This window comes from Macaca mulatta, chromosome X (assembly GCF_049350105.2).
Source record: "Macaca mulatta isolate MMU2019108-1 chromosome X, T2T-MMU8v2.0, whole genome shotgun sequence".
Lineage (NCBI taxonomy): Eukaryota > Metazoa > Chordata > Mammalia > Primates > Cercopithecidae > Macaca > Macaca mulatta.
This window is the reverse complement of record NC_133426.1, coordinates 16348032-16370690: the sequence shown is the minus strand read 5'-3', so window position 1 is coordinate 16370690 and position 22659 is coordinate 16348032. Positions and strand designations below refer to the sequence as shown.

The following is a 22659-nucleotide window of genomic DNA, read 5'->3' as shown; positions in this document are numbered from 1 at the left end:
TGCTGAGGTGGGAGGATCGCTTGAACCCAGCGAGCAGAGATTACAGTGAGCCATGATTGCACCACTGCTCTCCAGCCTGGGTGACAGAGTGAGACTGTCTTAAAAAAAAAAAAAGAAAAAAAAATTCTGGTTGAATGCACTGTCTGCTTTACTAGTTTCAAATATTTCGCCGGGCGCGGTGGCTCAAGCCTGTAATCCCAGCACTTTGGGAGGCTCAGACGGGCGGATCACGAGGTCAGGAGATCGAGACCATCCTGGCTAACACGGTGAAACCCCGTCTCTACTAAAAAGTACAAAAAACTAGCCGGGCGAGGTGGCGGGCGCCTGTAGTCCCAGCTACTTGGGAGGCTGAGGCTGGAGAATGGCGTGAACCCGGGAGGCGGAGCTTGCAGTGAGCTGAGATCTGGCCACTGCACTCCAGCCTGGGCGACAGAGCGAGACTCCGTCTCAAAAAAAAAACCAAATATTTCTCTTTCCTTATCCATAATTTTATTGCCTTTCAGATTATATCTGGGTGTTGGCACCCAGCCACTATTCTGCCAATGAAGTACATCCTGGTCACGGGTGGGGTCATCTCAGGCATCGGTAAAGGGATCATTGCCAGCAGCATTGGGACGATTCTAAAATCATGTGGACTCCGAGTTACTGCCATCAAAATCGACCCCTATATTAACATCGATGCTGGCACTTTTTCACCTTATGAACACGGTACGAAAGAGAACCACTTCCTCCTTATAGCGCTAGGCTCAACTGCATTTTTTTCTTCCGCTTTGGGTAATTTCTTTAGGATGTAGTTCCAGATTTAGAGTGACTAGATTGCATGCTATGAATACGTGAATTTTCTCATGGTCATTGACACATTGTTCATACCTCTGATGACATTCCAAATTAATCAACCCTTGTGGAAACATTGTACTTTTTGTACTATGGATTCTGTTTTATTTTTATCATAAAGGTAGTATGTTTCTCTTAACATTTCCCATTGCCTGGAGTAACTATTATTAATGGTGACATTTTGATGTATGAGTGTATTCTATTTATTTTTAAAATGGCTTTAGCCCTTACATGCTATTTAAAAAAAAGTTTTTATGAGGCCGGGCGCGGTGGTTTATGCCTGTAATCCCAACACTTTGGGAGGCCGAGGCGGGCAGATCACGAGGTCAGGAGATCGAGACCATCCTGGCTAATACGGTGAAACCTTGTCTCTACTAAAAATATAAAAAATTAGCTGGGTGGGCCGGGCGCGGTGGCTCAAGCCTGTAATCCCAGCACTTTGGGAGGCCGAGACAGGCGGATCACGAGGTCAGGAGATCGAGACCTGGCTAACACGGTGAAACCCCGTCTCTACTAAAAAAAAAATACAAAAAACTAGCCGGGCGAGGTGGCGGGCGCCTGTAGTCCCAGCTACTCGGGAGGCTGAGGCAGGAGAATGGCGTAAACCCGGAAGGCGGAGCTTGCAGTGAGCTGAGATCCGGCCACTGCACTCTAGCCTGGGCGACAGAGCGAGACTCCGTCTCAAAGAAAAAAAAAAATTAGCTGGGTGTGGTGTCATGTATCTGTAGTCCCAGCTACTCAGGAGGTTGAGGCAGGAGAATCACTTGAACCTGGCAGGCGGAGGTTGCAGTAAGCCAAGATCAAGCCATTGCATTCCAGCCTGGGCGACGGAGCGAGACTCTGTCTCAAAAAAACAAAACAAAACAAAACAAAAAACAAAACAACAACAAAAACCAACCAAAAAAAACCTTTTTATATGCAAGCAAAAAAGAGCATAAATCGTAAGTGTACAGTTGGATGAATTTTCATTAAATGAACACACTGTATAACCAGCCCCTGATCAAGAAACAGAAATGTTTGTGTCCCTTGCTATTCTGTCTTCTTGTTTTTGTTTTTTGAGACAGGGTCTCACTCTATCGCCCAGGCTGGAGTGCAGTGGCCAAGATCTCGGCTCAATGCAACCTCCCCCTCCTGGGCTCAAGTGATCTTCCTGCTTCAGTCCCCTGGGTAGCTGGGATTATGGGTACGCACCACCACGTCTGGCTAATTTTTGTATTTTTTTTTTAATAGAGCTGGGATTTTGCCATGTTAATCAGGCTGGTCTCGACCTCCTGGGCTCAAGCAATCCTCCTACCTCGGCCTCCCAAAGTGGTGGGATTACAGGCATGAGCCACTGCGCCCGGCCTTGAATATTTTGTTTTAAACTTCACTAACCGGAGAATAAAACAAACAAAAAGAGGGTATCTTATTGTTTTAGTTTAGATTTCTTTGATTTTGATTTTGTTTGTGAATGACTTATTCAAGTCTGTGGTAGATTGTATTTTTGCTTCAAAATATCACCCACCATCCCTCTGTGGAATACATTTCCCTGCCTTTTGACCTTGGAGTTTGGCCACGTAGGATAGTTAACTTGTCTTGGTTTGTTTGGAATGTTCCTGATTTTAAAACAGAAAGTCCCGTGTCCTGGGAACCCGCTTAGTCCTGGGCAAACCAAGCAGGTTGGTCACTCTGTTTGGCCATGTGATTTGTTTTGTCCTATGGGATGTTAGGGAATATTAACATATGCCTTGTTGAAGCAGAAATGTCAAATGCATCTGCGTGGTTTGGCTCAGTCTGTTTTGTGGTTCTGCCCTCCACCATGAGAACAGCTTGCTTTTCAGAGATTTCTCGTTCAGCCTTGGTCCTGGAATGAGAAGAAACAAGTGACTCACAAGTGACTCACAGCCCCCGTGTAACATGAGGGAGAAATAAATAAATGTTTTGTAAGTTGCAGAGATTTTGGGGTTGTTGTGCGGCACCATTGACTAATGCCATGTGTTACACTAAATTTTCTTTGGATTTTTTTAATGAATTTTTTTTTTTTTTTTTTTTTGAGACAGTCTCACTCTGTCACGCAGGTTGGAGTGCAGTGTGTGACCTCGGTTCCCTGCAACCTCCGCCTCCCAGGTTCAAGTGATTCTCCTACCCAGCCTGGCAAACATGGCGAAACTGTGTCTCTATTAAAAAAAAAAATAGGCCGGGCGCGGTGGCTCAAGCCTGTAATCCCAGCACTTTGGGAGGCCGAGACGGGCGGATCACAAGGTCAGGAGATCGAGACCATCCTGGCTAACACGGTGAAACGTCTCTACTAAAAAGTACAAAAAACTAGCCGGGCGAGGTGGTGGGCGCCTGTAGTCCCAGCTACTCGGGAGGCTGAGGCAGGAGAATGGCGTAGACCCGGGAGGCGGAGCTTGCAGTGAGCCGAGATCCGGCCACTGCACTCCAGCCTGGGCGACAGAGCGAGACTCCGTCTCAAAAAAAAAAAAAAAAATAATAATAATAATAATAGGCTGGGCGCGGTGGTTCACGCCTGTAATCCCAGCACTTTGGGAGGCCGTGGCAGGTAGATCACGAGGTCAGGAGATGGAGACCATCCTGGCCAACGTGGTAAAACCCTGTCTCTACTAAAAATACAAAAAAATTAGCTGGGTGTGGTGGTGTGCACCTGTAATCCCAGCTACTCAGGAGGCTGAGGCAGGAGAATGGCTTGAATCAGGGAGTCAGAGATTGCAGTGACCCGAGATCGTGCCACTGCACTCCAGCCTGGCGATAGAGCGAGACCCCATCTCAAACTAATAATAATAGTAATAATAATAGTAATATAAAGATTAGCCAGGCATGATGGTATATGTCTGTAATCCCAGCTACTTGGGAAGCTGAGACATGAGAATTGCTTGGATCCAGGAGGCAGAGGTTGCAGTGAGCTGAGATGGTGCCACCGTGCTCCAGCCCGGTTGACAGTGAGACTCTGTCTCAAAAAAAAAAAAAAAAAAAAAGAAGAAAAAAAAAGTATTGTGATATCAGTTTGCTTTTTTCCTTAAAATTAATTTTCTAGACCACAGTTATGTACCTTAGAATGGATAAGTAAATGAGGAGATACAAGGTTTCTGATTAAGTTTGTAAGTTAGTCAACCTTCTTTTTTCCTATGGACTTCTAGCAGTAGGAATAAATGATAGTTCCCTTAATAGAGGAAAGGTTTAATTCCCACAAGGTGGCTTTAGAAATATACAACTCTCAGTCAATGCCCTGAAGTGACAATAGAGATCTACAGACGTGTCTAGTAAAGTGGGTGCTTCTCGTGCGATGAAGTCGGCACCTGTCTTTTATGACAGTGCATTGTGCACGTAGCTTATAGCACACACAGGCTTTTTCCCTCACTTTCACCAAGTTGCCTTATGGGTTAGCTGTGGCCTTGCTTTGTCACCTACTGTCTAATTGTGGCTTCAACCAAGATGAGAATCAAGTAAAAGTTTCTTATCGCAATTCCAGAGTCCAGGATACTGATGCTTTGAAGTAAAATATTGTTTGTTTTTAAAATTGCTGTTTTCAAGTCCTTTTTTTGTGTGGCATATGTTGAGTTTGGAAAAGCTAAATCCTGAAGACAGAATTTCAGTAGATAAAAAACAAAAACCACAATGGACTACTATAAATAGAATTTTCTGATGCATTTTCTTGGATAGAATTGAATTATTTTCTCCACCAAAAAGGAGATAGTGGCTGGGCGCGGTGGCTCAAGCCTGTAATCCCAGCACTTTGGGAGGCCGAGACAGGCGGATCACGAGTTCAGGAGATCGAGACCATCCTGGCTAACACGTGAAACCCCGTCTCTACTAAAAAAATACAAAAATTAGCCGGGAGCGGTGGCGGGCGCCTGTAGTCCCAGCTACTCGGGAGGCTGAGGCAGGAGAATGGTGTGAACCCGGGAGGTGGAGCTTGCAGTGAGCTGAGATCCGGCCACTGCACTCCAGCCTGGGGGACAGAGCGAGACTCCGTCTCACAAAAAAAAAAAAAAAAAAAAAAAAAAAGGAGATAGTGATAGAATATGGCTTAGAAATACATCTTTTACCAGCTTTTTAACAAAAATATGTCCATCTTTGAAAAATCTACTGGAAGCAAAATTTTGATTTTTCCATTGCCTTTTTAATCCTAGGTGAAGTCTTCGTCTTAAATGATGGTGGAGAAGTTGATTTAGACCTTGGAAATTATGAAAGATTTTTGGATATTAATCTTTATAAAGACAACAATATCACCACGGGGAAGATATATCAGCATGTGATCAACAAAGAGAGGCGTGGCGATTATCTGGGGAAAACAGTGCAAGGTATTATATTCCACAGACATTATGGAGCCCTGTGTGCTGAATATCTTTGTGCTGCTCAAAAGTAGAACTGAAGGCCAGGCACGGTGGCTCACGCCTGTAATTCCAGCACTTTGGGAGTCCGAGGCCAGTGGATCACCTGAGGTCAGGAGTTCGAGACCAGCCTGGCCAACATGGTGAAACCCCATCTCTACTAAAAATAAAAAATTAGTTGGGCATGGTGGCGAATGCCTGTAATCCCAGCTATTTGGGAGGCTGAGGCAGGAGAATCACTCAAACCCAGGAGGCAGAGGTTGCAGTGAGCCGATATCGTGCCACTGCACTCCAGCCTGGGCGACAGAGTGAGGCTCCGTCTCAAAAAACAAAAACCAAAACCCACGTAGAACTGAAAATGTCACAGTCCCTGCACTCTACAAGTTCTAATTCTTTTAAACTTGTTGCGTTTTTTTCTTTTCATTTTCCAAAAATGTCAGGGTAACTTGCCAGGTGACTTTCAGGTGACTGGGGAGACCTAAAGCACATTCTTTTCTCATGAACATGGAATAAACTTTTGTATTAATACTTCTTTCTACAGTTGTCCCTCACATTACTGATGCTGTCCAGGAGTGGGTTATGAACCAAGCCAAGGTGCCGGTGGATGGTAATAAGGAAGAGCCCCAAATATGCGTTATTGAGGCAAGCACAGAACTTTCTTTATAAAATTATATCCTGCTGGGTCTTTGAGCATCTGATCTTCATTTATTTGACAAATACTTACACACACCCTCCTGAGTACTGGACACTGGGCTAGGAGGTGGGGTCAGAGCAAGAAACAACATAGATGGCTTCTGTCTTTGTGGTCACAAGTGAGTGGGCAAGATTGGCATTAGACAGACAATCACACATACTCGTGGGTAGATGTGCAGTGATCTGCTTGTGGAGACTGATCAGCTGCTGATAAAGTCAATGTGAGGGCCTCTTTTGTGCTGGGGCCTGGGATGGGCACAGTCTCTACCCTTGGGGAACTTGCAGGCCACCCTGTCCACACACGACAGACTGCAGTCTAGTGCATGCTATTTGAAAAGTATTTCCGAAGTGCTTTGGAAGTGTAAAGAGACACTGGGTTAGGGAAGTCAGATGGTAGAGGTGATAAGTGATTAGTATCAGCTGTTTAAAGAAAGAAGCTAGTGGCTGGGCGAGGTGGCTGATGCCTGTAATCCTGGCATTTTCAGATGCCAAGGTGGGAGGATTGCTTGAGCCCATGAGTTTGAGACAGCCTGGACAACATGGCGAAAACCTGTCTCTACAGAAACTACAAAAATTAGCTAGGCATGGTGGTACGCACCTGTAGTCCCAGCTACTTGAGAATCTGAAATGGGAGGATCTTTTGAGCCCGGGAGGTTGAGGCTGCAGAGAGTCATGATTGCACCAGCACTTCAGCCTGGGCGATGGAGCCAGACCCTGTCTTAATTAAAAAAAAAAAAAAAAAGTAGTATTTGAACTTGCCGTTTGTTCACTTCCTTCACCTTGTTCCCTTCCTCTCCACATGCAGAATGAGAATAACATCCATATCCTCCTCCTCTAAATGTCAGTTGGCTTAATTGCCCGGCGAAAGAGCAGAATAATGACCAATTTGGTTCTTAGAGTCAGGCCGTCTTGGTTCGTATTTCTGCAGTGACCCCTGAGCCATGTGTAGCTCAGTGATTAAGAGTCTGGAGGCGGGCCGGGCGCGGTGGCTCAAGCCTGTAATCCCAGCACTTTGGGAGGCCGAGACGGCCAAAAAAAAAAAAAAAAAAAGAGTCTGGAGGCAAACGGGCTGGGTTTGTAGCCTAGCAAGGTTACTTACAGGGAGGAGGGGGTGACCTTGGGCAAGTTTGCTCAACCTCTCTGTGCCTCTCTTTAACTCATTTACCTCATTTGTAACTCATTTAACTCGTTGTTTTGAAGATTAAATAAGTCTCTACACTTAGTGCTTAGAATGGTGTCACAGATATAGTAAGTGCTTTAAAATTATTAACTAGTATTCAGATGCCTGTATGACTTTTGGAAAATTCTCACAGTTTTAACGTCCTCATTTGTAATAATGTGGTAATAATATAATATTGTAATAATAAGATAATGACAGGATTGTTTGGGGATTAAATGCAATAATAAAGAGCACTTTGCAATGTCTGGCATTTAGGAAGTGCTCAGTAAATGTAAGTTAGCTATTATTATTGTCATCAATGTAAGTGTTAGCAGATATCATGATATGTAGAAGATCCATTTTGTTAATAGTAGAGCTGATAAAGTTACTGGTTATTTATTTATTTTTTATAGATAGGGTCTCGCTATGTTGCCTTGGGCTGGAGTGCAGTAGCTAGTCACAGGTTCGATCAAAGCCCACTGTAGCCTCAAACTTCTGAGCTCAACCAATCATCTTGCCTCAGCCTCCCAAGTAGCTGGGACTACAGGTGTACCACCACCATGCCTGGCAAATTTTTTTTTTTTTTGAGACGGAGTTTTGCTCTTTTTGCCCAGGTTGGAGTGCAATGGCGTGATCTCGGCTCACCTCAACCTCCGCCTCCCGGGTTCAAGCGATTCTCCTGCCTCAGCCTCCCGAGTAGCTGGGATTACAGGCATGCGCCACCATGCCTGGCTAATTTTGTATTTTTAGTAGAGACGGGGTTTCTCCATGTTGGTCAGGCTGGTCTTGAACTCCCGACCTCAGGTGATACACCCGCCTCGGCCTCCCAAAGTCCTGGGATTACGGGTGTGAGCCACCGTGCCTGGCCAACCTGGCAAATTTCTAATTTTATTTCTTATTCTACCTTTGGATTGACTTGTTTGCCTTCACAATGATTAATTTAGCACTTAATATGTACTAGCCCTGATGATAGCTGCTAGGGATGTGAGGTTGAGTGTGATCTGACTCCTGCTCTCCAGGACCTCATTGGCTGGATTTTAAATTTTATGGAAACAGGGAAACTGACAAACAGAACCCCTTCTCCATTATAACCCTGATGTTTATATTTGATTATTGGATACTAGTGGTCAACATCTTCTTTGGTTCATTGTAAATTGTGTTCAACAGCTGTGTCTGTGCACCATTTAAGGTTTTGAAGAAGGACTGCCAAAGCTGATTTTCAGTTTTAATCATAGAGGAGCTGTTGAAATGTCTTCAAAGCCATTTTATGAGTGAGACCTCAACTTCTCAGACCAGTGGAGCTGACAGGTTTTATTTATATTAGTACGAGTTATCTTGGCATGAACCTGAAATAATTGATGCTTGTCTTAAAGGAATAACATGTTTCTTTCTCTCTTCTTATTTTCCAAAAAAGAAGACTCAGCCAGGTGTGGTGGTGCAGGTCTGTAGTCCCAGCTACTTGGGAGGCTGAGGCGGGAGGATCACTTATACCCAGGAGTTTGAGGCCGCAGTGAGCCATGATCTCACCACTGCACTCCAGCCTGGGTGGCAGAGCGAGACACTGTCTCTAAAAAAAAAAGAAAGAAAAAGACTCCTTTCATTAAAACAGGCAAAAACAACTTTGCACATCTCATAAATTTGCTGCTGCTTCCATTTCAGCATAAAGTATTGTTATGGGTGATATTTTCCCTTTTATTTGGGGCAACAGTTAACTTCAAACTTTTCCAATAGTTGTATTGAAAGTTTCTGAACACAATAATGATGGTGACCTAGAGGTATGGTAATGGGAACTTCTGAATTAGCAGAGAGACTGTAGTACCACTGTTGACCACGTGAGGGCAGAAGCGGATAATGTTTAAAGTTGGCTTCCTTTTCGCATTCACTATTATTGACCACCCCCCCCAGAGAATCCCCATCAAAACACAGGACGGAAGCATACGGTTTAGTTTAAGCGCAGACCTCTATTTTTCCTTAGAGAAAATAAATGATTTTTAAAAATTAGATTTTGGTGCCTTGTATTTAGTGGGTACTTAGACTCGCTTCTTCACTCCTGCCAAGTTCCTGATTGCATGTGATGTTTTCATTTCGTTGAGTTGTTGTTGTTTTTTAAAGAGACAGTGTCTCACTCTGTCCCCTAGGCTGGAGTGCAGTGGCATGATCATGACTCACTGTAGCCTGGACTTCTCCAGGCTCAAGCAATCCTCCCACCTCAGCCTCCTGAGTGTCTGGGACCATGGGTGCCGTGCCACCATGCCCAGCTAATTTTTTATGTTTTTGTGGAGGCAAGGTCTCACTTTGTTGCCCATGCTGGTCTCAAACTCCTGGGCTCAAGTGATATGCCTGCCTCCCAAAGTGTTGGGGTTACAGGCGTGAGCCACTGCACCCAGCCCTGGCTTTGGTTCTGTTGTAATTTTGGTAACAGGTGCTAGAACACCGTTACTTAGGGCTTATATTGAATTTCAGGACCTTTCTGTCCTGTCCTGACTACTAAAGTAAACCTCCAGTGCTGCCTGCAGGGTACTGGGCTTATGCCCTCATGGGGCTTACAGTCTAGTGGGGTAGAGAGCCAGGCAACAAAGACGGAAATGAAATAGAGGCAACTTGTGCTGAGTTCCTAGGATGCGTACAGTGCTGTGACAAGGGCTAGTGGGATGTAGGCTGCTGTAGGTGGAGGGGTGGGGTCAGAGTCCGCCCTCCAGGGAGGATGCATCTCTCTTGGACTGGAGGATAAAAAGAGGTTGCTGTAGATGAAGAAGGAGGGTAGGAGGCCTTGAGGGGCAGGAAGGAAGAGCATGGAGTACCCAAGAGGCCAGTGGGGAGGGGACCGGATGGCACTGGAGACTCAATGCAAGGGCCAGGTCCTGAGAGCCTTTTGTTGGCTGCATTAAGGAGATTTGATGTTAGTTGTTTTTTTTTTTTTTTTTGAGACGGAGTCTTGCTCTGTCGTCTAGGCTGGAGTGCAATGGTATGATCTCGACTCACTGCAACCTGTGCCTCCCGGGTTCAAGCGATTCTCCTGCCTCAGCCTCCCGAGTAACTGGGACTACTTGGGTGTGCGCCACCACGTCCAGCTAATTTTTGTACTTTTATTACAGAAGGGGTTTCACCGTGTTAGCCAGGAAGGTCTCCATCTCCTGACCTGTGATCCGCCCGCCTCGGCCTCCCAAAGTGCTGGGATAACAAGCGTGAGCCACCGCACCTGGCCTTGTTGTTAGTTTTAATGAAGCAGTGGGCTACTGAAGACTATACATGTGGAGAAATCTTTTATGAAGTTTTATTTTTTATTTTTATATTTTTTCAGAGACAGGGTCTTGTTCTGTCAGCTAGGCTGGAGTGCGGTGGCATGATCACGACTCACTGCAGCCTTGACCTCCTGGGCTCAAGTGATGCTCCTCCCTTGGCTACGAAAGCACTGGGATCACAGGCGTGAGCTGACACACCCAGCCACAATTTAGTGATTTTGAATGTATTTATAAACCTCTGTGTAACCATCAAACTTTAGTTCTCATGCTCGGTTTATTAAGAACTCTTTTTATTAGCTTGTGTACTGTGAGAGATGTGTGGTCATTTGTGTCTTTTTTTGTTTGTTTTCCATTCCCAGCTGGGAGGCACCATTGGAGACATCGAAGGAATGCCGTTTGTGGAAGCGTTTAGACAATTCCAGTTTAAGGCGAAAAGAGAGAATTTCTGTAATATCCATGTTAGCCTTGTCCCACAGGTGGGCTTTCCAGATAAGTATGTGGACAGCAACTTTGATAAGTTTTCCTGTGATATTCTATGTGTCCCGCATTTGAACGTGGGGCACCGTTAATCATCAATAGGAGCTAGTGTCCAGTGTGCTGACGGGACCCCATTTTTTTTCAGCTCAGTGCTACCGGAGAACAAAAAACCAAACCCACCCAAAACAGTGTCCGCGCGCTGAGGGGGTTAGGCCTGTCTCCAGATTTGGTGAGTTGAGGACAGTGGGTAAGTCTATCCCAAAGGTCTCTGGGAGCAGGCCCTTCACTTCTTTTTTGTTTGTTTGTTTGAGACGGAGTCTTCCTCTGTCACCCAGGTTGGAGTGCAGTGGTGCAGTCTTGGCTCATTGCAACCTCTGCCTCCCGGGTTCAAGCTATTCTCTTGTCTCAGCCTCCAGAGTATTTGGATTACAGGCACATGCCACCACACCTGGTATTTTTAGTAGAGACGGAGTTTTGTCATGTTGGCTAGGCTGGTCTCGAACCCCTGACCTCAGGTGATCTGCCCGCCTCGGCCTCCCAGAGTGCTTGGGATTACAGCCAAGAGCCACCATGCCTGGCTGCCCTTCACTTCTTTATCTTTATCATCATCTAAGTCCTTTCTCATTCTCAAACAGCTCCTATGACAATGAGGTTTTTCTGTCTGGGAGCTGGAAAAGGCTTATTCCCTTAGCCTCAAGTGTTGCTTCAATCCATTCTTCCCTAGGCTCTCATTTGATGGGCCACATTGATAGTTGGGCAAGTGTGATGTCCTATCATTTATATGATTCCCGGATTCTTTAGAATGAAGGTGAAATCTTGGGATTTTCCTGTAACCCTGCTATCAGTGATAACCCTGTGATGGGTTTTCACTGCTCTTTTTTTCTTTTTGAGACAGGGTCTGGCTCTGTTGCCCAGGCTGGAGTGCAGTGTTGCGATCTTGGCTTACTGCAACCTCTGCCTCCTGGGCTGAAGCGATTCTCCCACCTCAGCCTCTTGAGTAGCTGATACTAGCGGTGTACACTACCACAGCGCACTAATCTTTGTGTGTGGTGTGTGTGTGTGTGTTTGTAGAGACAGGGTTTTTTTTTTTTTTTTTTTTTTTTTTTTTTTTTTTGAGACAGAGTCTCGTTCTGTCCCCCAGGCTGGAGTGCAGTGGCCGGATCTCAGCTCACTGCAAGCTCTGCCTCCCGGGTTCACGCCATTCTCCTGCCTCAGCCTCCCGAGTAGCTGGGACTACAGGCGCCTGCCACCTCGCCCGGCTAAGTTTTTGTATTTTTAGTAGAGACGGGGTTTCACTGTGTTAGCCAGGATGGTCTCGATCTCCTGACCTCGTGATCCGCCCGTCTCGGCCTCCCAAAGTGCTGGGATTACAGGCTTGAGCCACCGCGCCCGGCCTGAGACAGGGTTTTGCTATGTTACCCAGGCAGGTCTCGAACTCCTGGGTTCAACCAATCCTCCTGGCTTGGCCTCCTAAAGTGCTGGGATTGCACCACGCCCAGCCCATTGCTCTTATTTTTAGTCTAAACAGTGATGTGTCCTTATAGCAGGTGATCCAGTCACCACCAACAGTCTCTGTCAGAGGTTGACAAATAACAGTCCACAACTTGCGTGCCTGTTTTTGTAAATAAAGTTGTATTATCATGCAGTCACGCCCATTCATTTACATATTGTCTGTAGCTGTTTTCACACTGCACCACGATTGAGGATCAGGACAGTGACTGTGTGACCTGCAAACCCAAAATATTTCCCATCTGGCCCTTTTGAGAAAAAGTTTGTTAACCTCGATCTAGCTCTTTTCTTATAGTTAATGAAGCAACACTTACGAGCCTGGACTCTTTTCACCAGAGACGTCTCGATGTTTCGAGTTCTTACTGATACACTTGTGCTGAATTTGATTATACTTATTTTAGTGCTCAGACCAATTTCTAATAGTCCAGTGGAATGTCCAAAGTGAACAAGTATATACTTGGCCAAGTTTCTTGTAAAAAGAAATGAATGTGGCATCCTGCTGAAAACGAATCCTGTTTGCTGACGCATAACTGGCTTTGACAGATTGTCTGCCGAAGTTCAACGCCCATCGAGATGGCCGTGAAGGAGAAGATTTCTATGTTTTGTCACGTGAACCCTGAACAGGTTGGTGCTGCTCTTTAGATTTTATTGTCTGGCAGGCACTTCTGCTGATGCCAGTGTTTTGTGCCTCTTCAATGATCATATTGCTTTTCACGGCATTTATGCAAGCGCCGGGCACCTTGATCCAATCATGACTCCCTAGCCCTTAAGGGGTAGGATGCATGTTTCTTTGCATGATCACTCAACTTATGTCACAAAACCAGGGTGGGCTTTATTTCTTTTCTTGAGACAGAGTGAGGCTGGAGTGCAGTGGCACAATCTCAGCTCACTGCAACCTCTGCCTCCCAGGTTCAAGCAATTCTCTTATTTTAGCCTCCTGAGCAGCTGAAATTACAGGTGCCTGCCACCATGACTGGATAATTTTATTTTTATTTTTATTTTTAGTAGAGGTGAGGTTTTGCCATGTTGGCCAGGCTGGTCTCGAACTCCTGACCTCAGATGATCCACCCGCCTCGGCCTCCCATAGTGCTAGGATTACAGGCGTGAGCCACCGTGCCCAGCCTACCAGAGTGGGCATTTAACTCACAGTCAAACCTCTAGAGAGAGAACCACATGAAGCCTACTTATCATCTCTTTATCTTGTCTTTCCTACTGGGACACTTACTGCTTTCACTCATTTCTCCTCTCTACCTGTGGCAGCTTAAGTCACCCCAAACACACGAGCACGTTGACATTCACACTAGCTCTTCTGACTCCACCAGTGGGCTCAGTTGACTTCATTGGTACAGAAACCCTACTGTGATTTGAGCTTAGGTTCTCTGCTCTGCAGGGCTTTCCATCTCAGTATTCTGATAATTCGCTTTTCTTTTTTCTTTCCTTCTCTGATCTCTGTCTCTTGATTCCAATAAGGTTTGGGTATAAGGGATTGGAGTTGCCTATAGTTTAAAGAGAGGGATATAAATGGCACTCAGGAAAAGGGTGAGGTTTGGCAGAAATCTTTTCTTCAGATTATAACTCTGGGTTCTCTGAAGTCTAAAAACGATCAAATTGAATTTTGGCGTCTTGGAAAGCACTCTGATGGAGAGCCCCCACCTGATGCCTCAGAGTCATTGCCAAAGTCTGAACTACTTTGAAAAATGTGATGGCAGATTGAAGGGACACTTCTGCATTTGTATGTTGTCATGCCATTTTGTTTGCATCCAATCTTTTTTTTTTTTTTTGAGACAGAGTTTCGCTATTGTCACCCAGGATGGAATGCAGTGGTGCACTCTCGGCTCAGTGCAACCTCCACTTCCCGGGTTCAAGCGATTCTCCTGCCTCAGCCTCCTGAGTAGCTGGGATTATAGGTGTGTGCCACCATGGCTGGCTAATTTTTGTATTTTTAGTAGAGATGGGGTTTCACCATGTTGGCCAGGCTGGTCTTGAACTCCTGACCTCAGATGATCCACCTGCCTCGGCCTCCAAAAGTGCTGGGATTACAGGCGTGAGCCACTACACCTGACCTGTCCAGTCGTTTTGTGTACACTTCTTCTTCTTCTTCTTTTTTTTTTTTTTTGAGATGGAGTCTTGCTCTGTCGCCCAGGCTGGTATGCAATGGTACGATCTCGACTCACTGCAACCTCTGCCTCCTGGGTTCCAGCGGTTCTCCTGCGTCAGCCTCTTGAGTTGCTGGGATTATAGGCGCATGTCACCATTTTTGTGTTTTTAATACAGATGGGGTTTCACCATGTTGGTCAGGCTGGTCTCGAACTCCTGACTTCAGGTGATCTGCCCGCCTTGGCCTCCCATAGTGCTGGGATTAGTTTTCTAATTAAATGAAGTTAACCATGTGCAAATTCTGATGCTAGCTTTGGTTGCTGGGTTTTTGTGTGTATGTGTGTGTGTGTGTGTGTGTGATATCACTGTAAATAAACTGCCAGTCTCTCCTGAATTTTGTCTCATTCTTGTGGTGGCATATTTGAGTAGATCCATCTAAGTAAGGTGATTTCTCATCATCATTTAGGTCATATGTATCCATGATGTTTCTTCCACATACCGAGTTCCTGTGCTTTTGGAGGAACAAGGCATTGTCAAATATTTTAAGGAGAGATTGCACCTGCCCATTGGTGATTCTGCAAGTAATTTGCTTTTTAAGTGGAGAAATATGGCTGACAGGTAAGCGAAAGGAATTACTTGTATGATCTTTAACAATTCTTGAGTTTGGGGGTAGAAATAAGACCTACTTGAAAGGGTAAGCATGTGTATTTGGCATTTTGTATGTGCACATTTTGGTCTGGATATGTCTAAAGATGGAGCATACTGTTACGGTGCTTTGCTGTATTATTTGAAGATTTCTGGAGCCTTTGATTTTGTTATACATAAATCAAAGTGAATTAAAGGAATTTGAATTCTGGAAGGAATGTTTTTAACTCTGGAAGGATTTTGATTTATTTACTAGTTCATTTTTTAGTTTCTGAGTATTTTAAATGTTTTTTGTTGTTGTTGTTGTTTTGTTTTTTGTTTTTTGAGAGTCTCGCTCTGTCGCCCAGGCTGGAGTGCAGTGGCACGATCTCGGCTCACTGCAACCTCCACCTCCTGGGCTCAAGTCATGCTCCCACTTCAGCCTCCTGAGTAGTTGAGACTAGAGGCACGCACCATCACACCCGGCTAATTTTTTTTTTCTTTTTTGTAGAGACGGGATTTTTCCGTGTTACCCACACTGGTCTTGAACTCCTGGGCTCAAGTGATCTGCCCACCTTGGCCTCCCAAACTGCTGGGATTATAGGCATGAGCCACCATGCCTGGCCTTAAACAGTTTTAAATGTTGCAGGTTTTTTGTTTTGTTTTGCTTGTTTTTAAGATTTGGCTAACTTTTCCTAAAGGAAATCATTTTGAATGGGAACTTTTGGCTATGCTATTTTTGTTTCATCCTGCGTTCATTAAGTATTCAGCATAATTATTAAAATTCCTGATGGATTCTAACTTTCAGACAACCATATTAATTTAAGCAAAGTTTCTCTAATTTGAAGTTATATGAAAATTAAGCTGTGTGCAGTGGCATTTACTTGTAGTCTCAGCTACTCGGGAGGCTGACGTGAGAGGATCACTTGAGCCCAGGAGTTGGAGGCCAGCCTGAGCAACATAGCGAGACCCTGTATCTTTAAAAAAAAAAAAAAAAAAAGGAAGGAAATTAAGTCTCTGTTACTTGTTTTCTTTCTTTCTTTCTTTTTCTTTTTTTTTTTTTAAGACAGAGTGTTACTCTGTCGCCCAGGCTGGAGTGCAGTGGCACAGTCTCGGCTCACTACAACCTCTGCTTCCTGGGTTCAAGCAATTCTCCTGCCTCAGCCTCCTGAGTAGCTGGGATTACAGGCGCCTGCCACCATGCCCAGCTAATTTTTTGTATTTTTAGTAGAGAAGGGGTTTCACCATGTCTGCCAGGCTGGTCTTGAACTTCTGACCTCAGGCGATTCGCCTGCCTAGGCCTCCCAAAGTGCTAGGATTACAGGTGTGAGCCACCGTGCCCGGCCCTGTTTTCTTTTACTAAATGTAGTTGAGATGGGACTTCTTGGGCAGCTTAGGTCGTACAGCAGAGCCGGTAGGTGCAGCTGTTACATATGTAGGTTCTGGATTCAGATCCTGACTTCTCCTCTTACCAGCTGTGTGAGTTTGAGTGATTACTTAACCTCTCTAGGCTTGTTTTCCCATCTGTATATAATAAAGGGATACCGGCCGGGCGCGGTGGCTCAAGCCTGTAATCCCAGCACTTTGGGAGGCCGAGATGGGCGGATCACGAGGTCAGGAGATCGAGAGACGATCCCGGCTAACACGGTGAAACCCCGTCTCTACTAAAAAATACAAAAAAATAGCCGGGCGAGGTGGCGGGCGCCTGTAGTCCCAGCTACTCGGGAGGCTGAGGCAGGAGAATGGCGTAAACCCGGGAGGCGGAGCTTGCAGTGAGCTGAGATCCGGCCACTGCACTCCAGCCTGGGTGACAGAGCAAGACTCCGTCTCAAAAAATAAATAAATAAATAAATAAAGGGATACCAGTGCCTACCTAGTGGCAATTATGAGAGGAAACCTGTAAAGACTTAACATTGAGTCACGTACTATAATGAGTATCGGTTGCTGATGTTGGTAACTATAATTAAAATGATGGTCACAAAATCACTGACCCTTGGTAGGTGACTAATCAGATTGATGTTCTCTTGCCCTTTCATTTACAATTTTAAAAAATGCTTTAGACTTTCTGGGGCAAGTGGAATCGGGAAGAAAGAGCAGTTTCTGAGCTTAGATCCTCTAAAACCCTTGTTAGAGTGCTTAAAGTGCCAGTCATTTCGTAGGAATTTTCTAAGTAGCTTGGGGCTGATACACTTTAGGCACTAGAAGTTTTAATATTTTAACTCTTTTTATTGGAAATAGCTCTAAATTATACTCTATGCGTTTATGCTTTTTTTCCGTTTTCTTTCTTTTTTTTTTTTTTTTTTTGGCACAGAGTGTTGCTCTGTTGCTCAGGCTGGAGTGCAGTGGCGCAGTCTTGGCTCACTGCAGCCTGAACCTCCTGGGCTCAAGTGATCCTCCCGCCTCAGCGTCCGCAATAGCTGGGACCACAGGTGCGCTCCACCACGCCCAACTAATTTTTGTATTTTTAGTAGAGACGGGGTTTTGCCATCTTGCTCAAGTGATCTTCCTGCCTCAGCCTCCTAAAGTGTTGGGATTACAGGCATGAGCCATGTGCCTGGCGCTTCTGTGCTTTTTAAAGCAAAATGTTTGGTCTTTGTATTAGCCTCCTGGGGGCTGCCATAACAATGACCACAAACTGGGTAGCTTAAAAAAACACCACAGGAATTTATTCTCTCACAGTCCTGGAGGTCAGAAGTGCAAAATCAATGCATTCACAGGGTTGGTTCCTTCTGGAGACTCTGCAGGAGAATCTCTGCCACACCCCTTCTCCTGGCTTCTGGTGGCTGCCAACAATCAGTGGTGTTTCTTGGCTTGTGGCCGCATCACTCGAATCTTGTCCTCCATCTTTTATTTCTGGTTTTTTTTTTTTTGAGACGCAGTCTCACTCTGTCACCCAGGCTGGAGTGCAGTGGTGCAACCATGGCTTAATGCAACCTCGAACTTCTGGGGCTCAAGTGATTCTTCTGCTGTGTCGCCCAGGCTGGAGTGCAGTGGCGTGATCTTGGCTCACTGCAAGCTCCACCTCCCGGATTCATGCCATTCTCCTGCCTCAGCCTCCCAAGTAACTGGGACTACAGGCGCCCGCCACCATGCCCGGCTAATTTTTTTTTTTGGTATTTTTTTTAGTAGAGACAGAGTTTCACCGTGTTAGCCAGGATGGTGTTGATCTCCTGACCTCGTGATCCACCTGCCTTGGCCTCCCAAAGTGCTGGGATTACAGGCATGAGCCACCATGCCCAGCCCTCTTCATCTCTCTTGAGACCCGACTGTTGGGGGCGGCCCTGCAAAGAGGACTCCCCGCCCCCTCCCACAGCAGCTTGAAGTAGTATCAGATGCCTGCCTCACATTCGGTGATGGCTGATGGCTGAGTGGGGCACATGAGGGAGACACTTGGTTGCTCTCGGAAGTATAGGTCCAAGGGGGAATGAGAGCTCCCTGGTAGGTGTGACCCAGTGGACTCACCTGTACCACCTGCTGCCCAGTGACTCCTCCCCTGGGAAGACCAGCCGTGAGTGAGTCGAAGGCGGAACCTGTGATACTGACCCCAGTGCTGCTTCCTTCCGGAGGCACAGCTGATGTTGTCTCTTCCGTCTATGGAGGAGGGAGAAGAGGGTGAAGCCAAATCTGCTATGCTCAAATGTGGCTGTGCCTGCCTGCCTCTGACATCATCTCTGCTACTTGGTGTGCTGTCATCCTGCTTTCTGTTACCTGCATCTTGTTTTTTTTTTTTGGAGACGAAGTCTGGCTCTGTTGCCCAGGCTGGAGTGCAGTGGCGTATCTCAGCTCACTGCAACCTCCGCCTCCTGGGTTCAAGTGATTCTCCTTCCTCAGTCTCCTGAGTAGCTGGAGGCATGCACCACGACAGGCATGCACCACCATGCCAGGCTAATTTTTGTATTTTTAGTAGAGACAGAGTTTCACCATGTTGGCCAGACTGGTCTGGAACTCCTGATCTCAAGTGATCCAGCCGCCTTGGCCTCCCAAAGTGTTGGGATTACAGGCGTGAGCCACCACACATGGCCTGTTACCTGCATACTGTATGGAGAGGTGGTGTGAGGTACAGACAGCTATGGAACCTCCAGAACAACATAAAATGAAGTAGTGAGTTCAAGGGTTAGCAGTCTTGTCTCAGCTATTTTAGTCACCTTTCTAGAAAGTTACCTTCCCTGTCACTTTTGACTTCTTAGCTTCTTGTGCATTTTTCCTGCACACAGCCTGTTTGTGATCAAGTTTCTCTCGTACTCTTTACAGATGTGTGTGTGTGTGTGTTTTTTTTTTTTTGGAGATAGAGTCTCGCTCTGTGGCCCAGGCTGGAGGGCAGTGGCATGATCTCGGCTCACTGCAACCTCCGCCTCCCGGGTTCAAGCAATTCTCCTGCCTCAGCCTCCTGAGTAGCTGGGATTACAGGTGAGTACCACCATGCCCAGCTAATTTTTGTATTTTTGTATTTTTAGTAGAGACGGGGTTTCACCATATTGGCCAGGCTGGTCTCGAACTCCTGACCTCAGGTGATCCACCTGCCTCGGCCTCTCAGAGTGCTGGGATTACAGGTGTGGGCCACCGTGCCCGGCCACTCTTTGCAGATGTTGATATTCGTCATCATGGTAACATTTTTCTAAGGTGTTTGGGGAAGGGTTTGCTTCAAAGCCCTAAAACATCTTCAGCTCCAAGATGACATTTCCACGTACCTAATACCAGACCAGATATTTTTCATGTTCTTTGAACAGATTTCCTGACAAAAGCAACACTAAAAATTGTGTCTCTAATGGTAAAATGTGATTGTCTTCTGTAGAATGGAATTTTTCTCATAAAAATGATCTAAATGGCTAGTAATATTTTAAATCGTTCTCTTAGCACCATTCTTCAGGCATGCCATGAATAACCAGACTTTTGTGGGTCAGCTGGGAATGTAACCATTTTAAATGTAGACACTTCGAATGCATTTTCTTACACAATGTCACCTTACAAAGTTAATATTAGAATGTTTTCTATTGACACGCAGAATGCATTTTCTTATACAATGTCACCTTATTAACCAATGTAAGAACAGCTCGTATTTATGAGATTGGGATAGCTTTTCAATTTTTACTTTTAATGCTTTTAACTTTTTCTCTGATATACTTGAACTTTTATCTGTACCTGCTTATGTAAGCCAACGTTGGGATTTCTTTTTTGTTTTTTGAGACAGTGTCTCACTGTGTCGCCCAGGCTGGAGTGCAGTGGTGTGATCATAGCTCACTGCAGCCTTGACCTCCTGGGCTCAAGTGATCCTCCAACCTCAGCCTCCTGAGTAGCTGGGACTATAGGCATGCCCCGCCACGCCTGGCTAATTTTTGTATTTTTTGTAGAGATGGGGTCTAACTATGTTGCCCAGCCTGGTCTCAAACTCTTGGGCTTAAGTGATTCTCTCGCTTCAGCCTCTTGAGTAGCTGGGACTACAGCTGCTCCTAAGGTTTTAAAAAGTGCCTTGGAATAAGAGCAGCAGCTGCCATTGTTCTGTCTGTGATGTTGTTACGTGCATATAACCTTTGAGTTTGTTTTCTTTCCCAGGTATGAAAGGTTACAGAAAATATGCTCCATAGCCCTGGTTGGCAAATACACCAAGCTCAGAGACTGCTACGCCTCTGTGTTCAAAGCCCTGGAACACTCAGCCCTGGCCATCAACCACAAGTTGAATCTGATGGTGAGTCCTGGCCTGGTCTTTTGGCTATCTCAGTAATTCATGCCAATAGCACATGTTCCAGAGGGGCAAGTTTTGTTAAAGGGTCCCTGAGATCACCTCCAGGACCTATGATTCACCAGAAGAACTCACAGGACTCAGCATATAGTTATACTCATAGCTAAGATTTATTATAGCCAGACAATGCAAAGCAAAATCAGCCAGGGAAAAGTCGTGCAGGGTGAAGTCTGGGGGTAATGAGGCGCAAGCTTCTAAGCGCCCTCCCCTGGTAGAGTCCAGTGAGTTGTGATAACACATGCAAACTGCCATCTACTAAGGAAGCTCATTGAAGACTTGAAGCCCAAGGTTTTTACTGGGGGCTGGTCACATACGCACCCTTTGCTTAACACTTCCCAAAATGCCAGCCTCCCAGAAGGAAAGCATGCAGCAGAAACTATGTTGTCTGTACAGACACTTTCAGCGCACTGAGCTTCTCCTATCAGTTCTTGGAATGATGGGAACCCTCCCAAAGTCAGAGTTTCCAGAAGCCAGTCAAGGCTCAATCTTGTAGCAAGCCTTTCCAAGGGCAGCAGCTAGGCTTGCTGTGTAAACGGTTTTCTTTTTTCCTTTTTTGAGACAGAGTCTCCCTCTGCCGCCCAGGCTGGAGTGCAGTGGCACGATCTTGGCCCACTGCAACCTCTGTCTTCACTGTTCAAGCAATTCTTGTGTCTCAGCCTCCTGAGTATCTGGGATTACAGGCTTCCACCACCATGCCCAGCTGATTTTTGTATTTTTAATAGAGACGGGGTTTCACCACGTTGGCCAGCTGGTCTCGAACTCCTGATCTCAGGTGATCTGCCCGTCTTGGCCTCTCAAAGTGCTGGGATTACTGGCATGAGCCACTGCGCTTGGCCTGTGTAAACGGTTTTCTACATGTAGGTTTAAGGCACATTTCTGAAATTAGGCTTTGCACATTCAGATGAATGAGCATGCTTGTCATGCTCCTTCAAGTACATCGTAATTGGCTAACAAGAAAATAATAGGATATTTTTTTCCTTTAGCATTGGAATGGAATCTAGATTTTAAAAATACTATATTCCCCTCTCTAACTTGGAAGAATGATAGCTAGCAAACAGTGATTATTTGTTTTGGAAACTCAGTATTGTGGAATAACAGAGGTGTAGTTATCTTATATAGCTTGAGTATATTCTTCCATATAAGAACGAAAGTAGTACATGTTTAGAGTAAAACATTTAAACAAAGCATAAGCCAGGTGAAGTAGTTCACACCTGTAATCCCAGCCCTTCGAGAGGCTGAGCCAGGTGGGTTGCTTGAGCCCAGGAGTTGAAGACCAGCCTGGGCAACAATGGGAGACCTCATCTCTATAAAATCTTGAAAGTTAGCCAGGTGTGATGGCATGCACCTGTAGTCTCAGCTAATTGGGAGGCTGAGGCAGGAAGATTGCTTGAGCCCAGGAGTTTGATACTGCAGTGAGCTATAATTGCACCACTGCGCTCCAGCCTGGGTGACAGATTGAGACCCTGTCTCCAAAAAACAAAGCAAAACAAAATAAAGCATAAGTCTAAAATGCAGAAAGCAGATTCCTCCTCCCTGATATCCCACTTGTTACCAGTTGGATACGTGTGTTTATATATCTATCTCACATTTATATTTAATTATATTCAATATGAGTATATCATTGTGTAAGCAAGCCTTATCATCTTGACTTAAATGGCAAAAACTTTGTATGATGAGTAAAAAGATCCATTTATATGTTAAAGAAATTTAATGACTTCCACTTTGACACCAGCTTAGGAGACCTACCTGCTGTTTCTCTCTCTTCTTTTTAGCCTCCTTTCCTAATCAGTTTAAAAATTTTTTATTTTAGGCCGGGCGCGGTGGCTCAAGCCTGTAATCCCAGCACTTTGGGAGGCCGAGACGGGCGGATCACGAGGTCAGGAGATCGAGACCATCCTGGTTAACATGGTGAAACCCCGTCTCTACTAAAAAAAAAATACAAAAAACTAGCCGGGC

At 45.4% G+C, this 22659-nt stretch overlaps 1 protein-coding gene across 3 annotated transcripts in view; it reads left to right on the top strand.

The window, feature by feature from the left end:
- The window catches only part of CTPS2 (CTP synthase 2), a 122214-nt gene that overhangs the window by 9246 nt on the left and 90309 nt on the right, over positions 1–22659 (top strand). For 2 of the 3 annotated variants that reach the window (XM_028842531.2, XM_028842532.2), the window contains exons 2-9: positions 504–708; positions 4965–5135; positions 5707–5807; positions 10619–10735; positions 10882–10965; positions 12789–12869; positions 14809–14960; positions 20517–20649. In XM_028842531.2, coding sequence (XP_028698364.1) covers positions 543–708; positions 4965–5135; positions 5707–5807; positions 10619–10735; positions 10882–10965; positions 12789–12869; positions 14809–14960; positions 20517–20649 — 1005 coding nt within the window. In that variant the 5' untranslated portion in view covers positions 504–542. The remainder of the gene's footprint in view (positions 1–503; positions 709–4964; positions 5136–5706; positions 5808–10618; positions 10736–10881; positions 10966–12788; positions 12870–14808; positions 14961–20516; positions 20650–22659) is intronic. The other variant, XM_077988220.1, reaches the window with a different exon arrangement.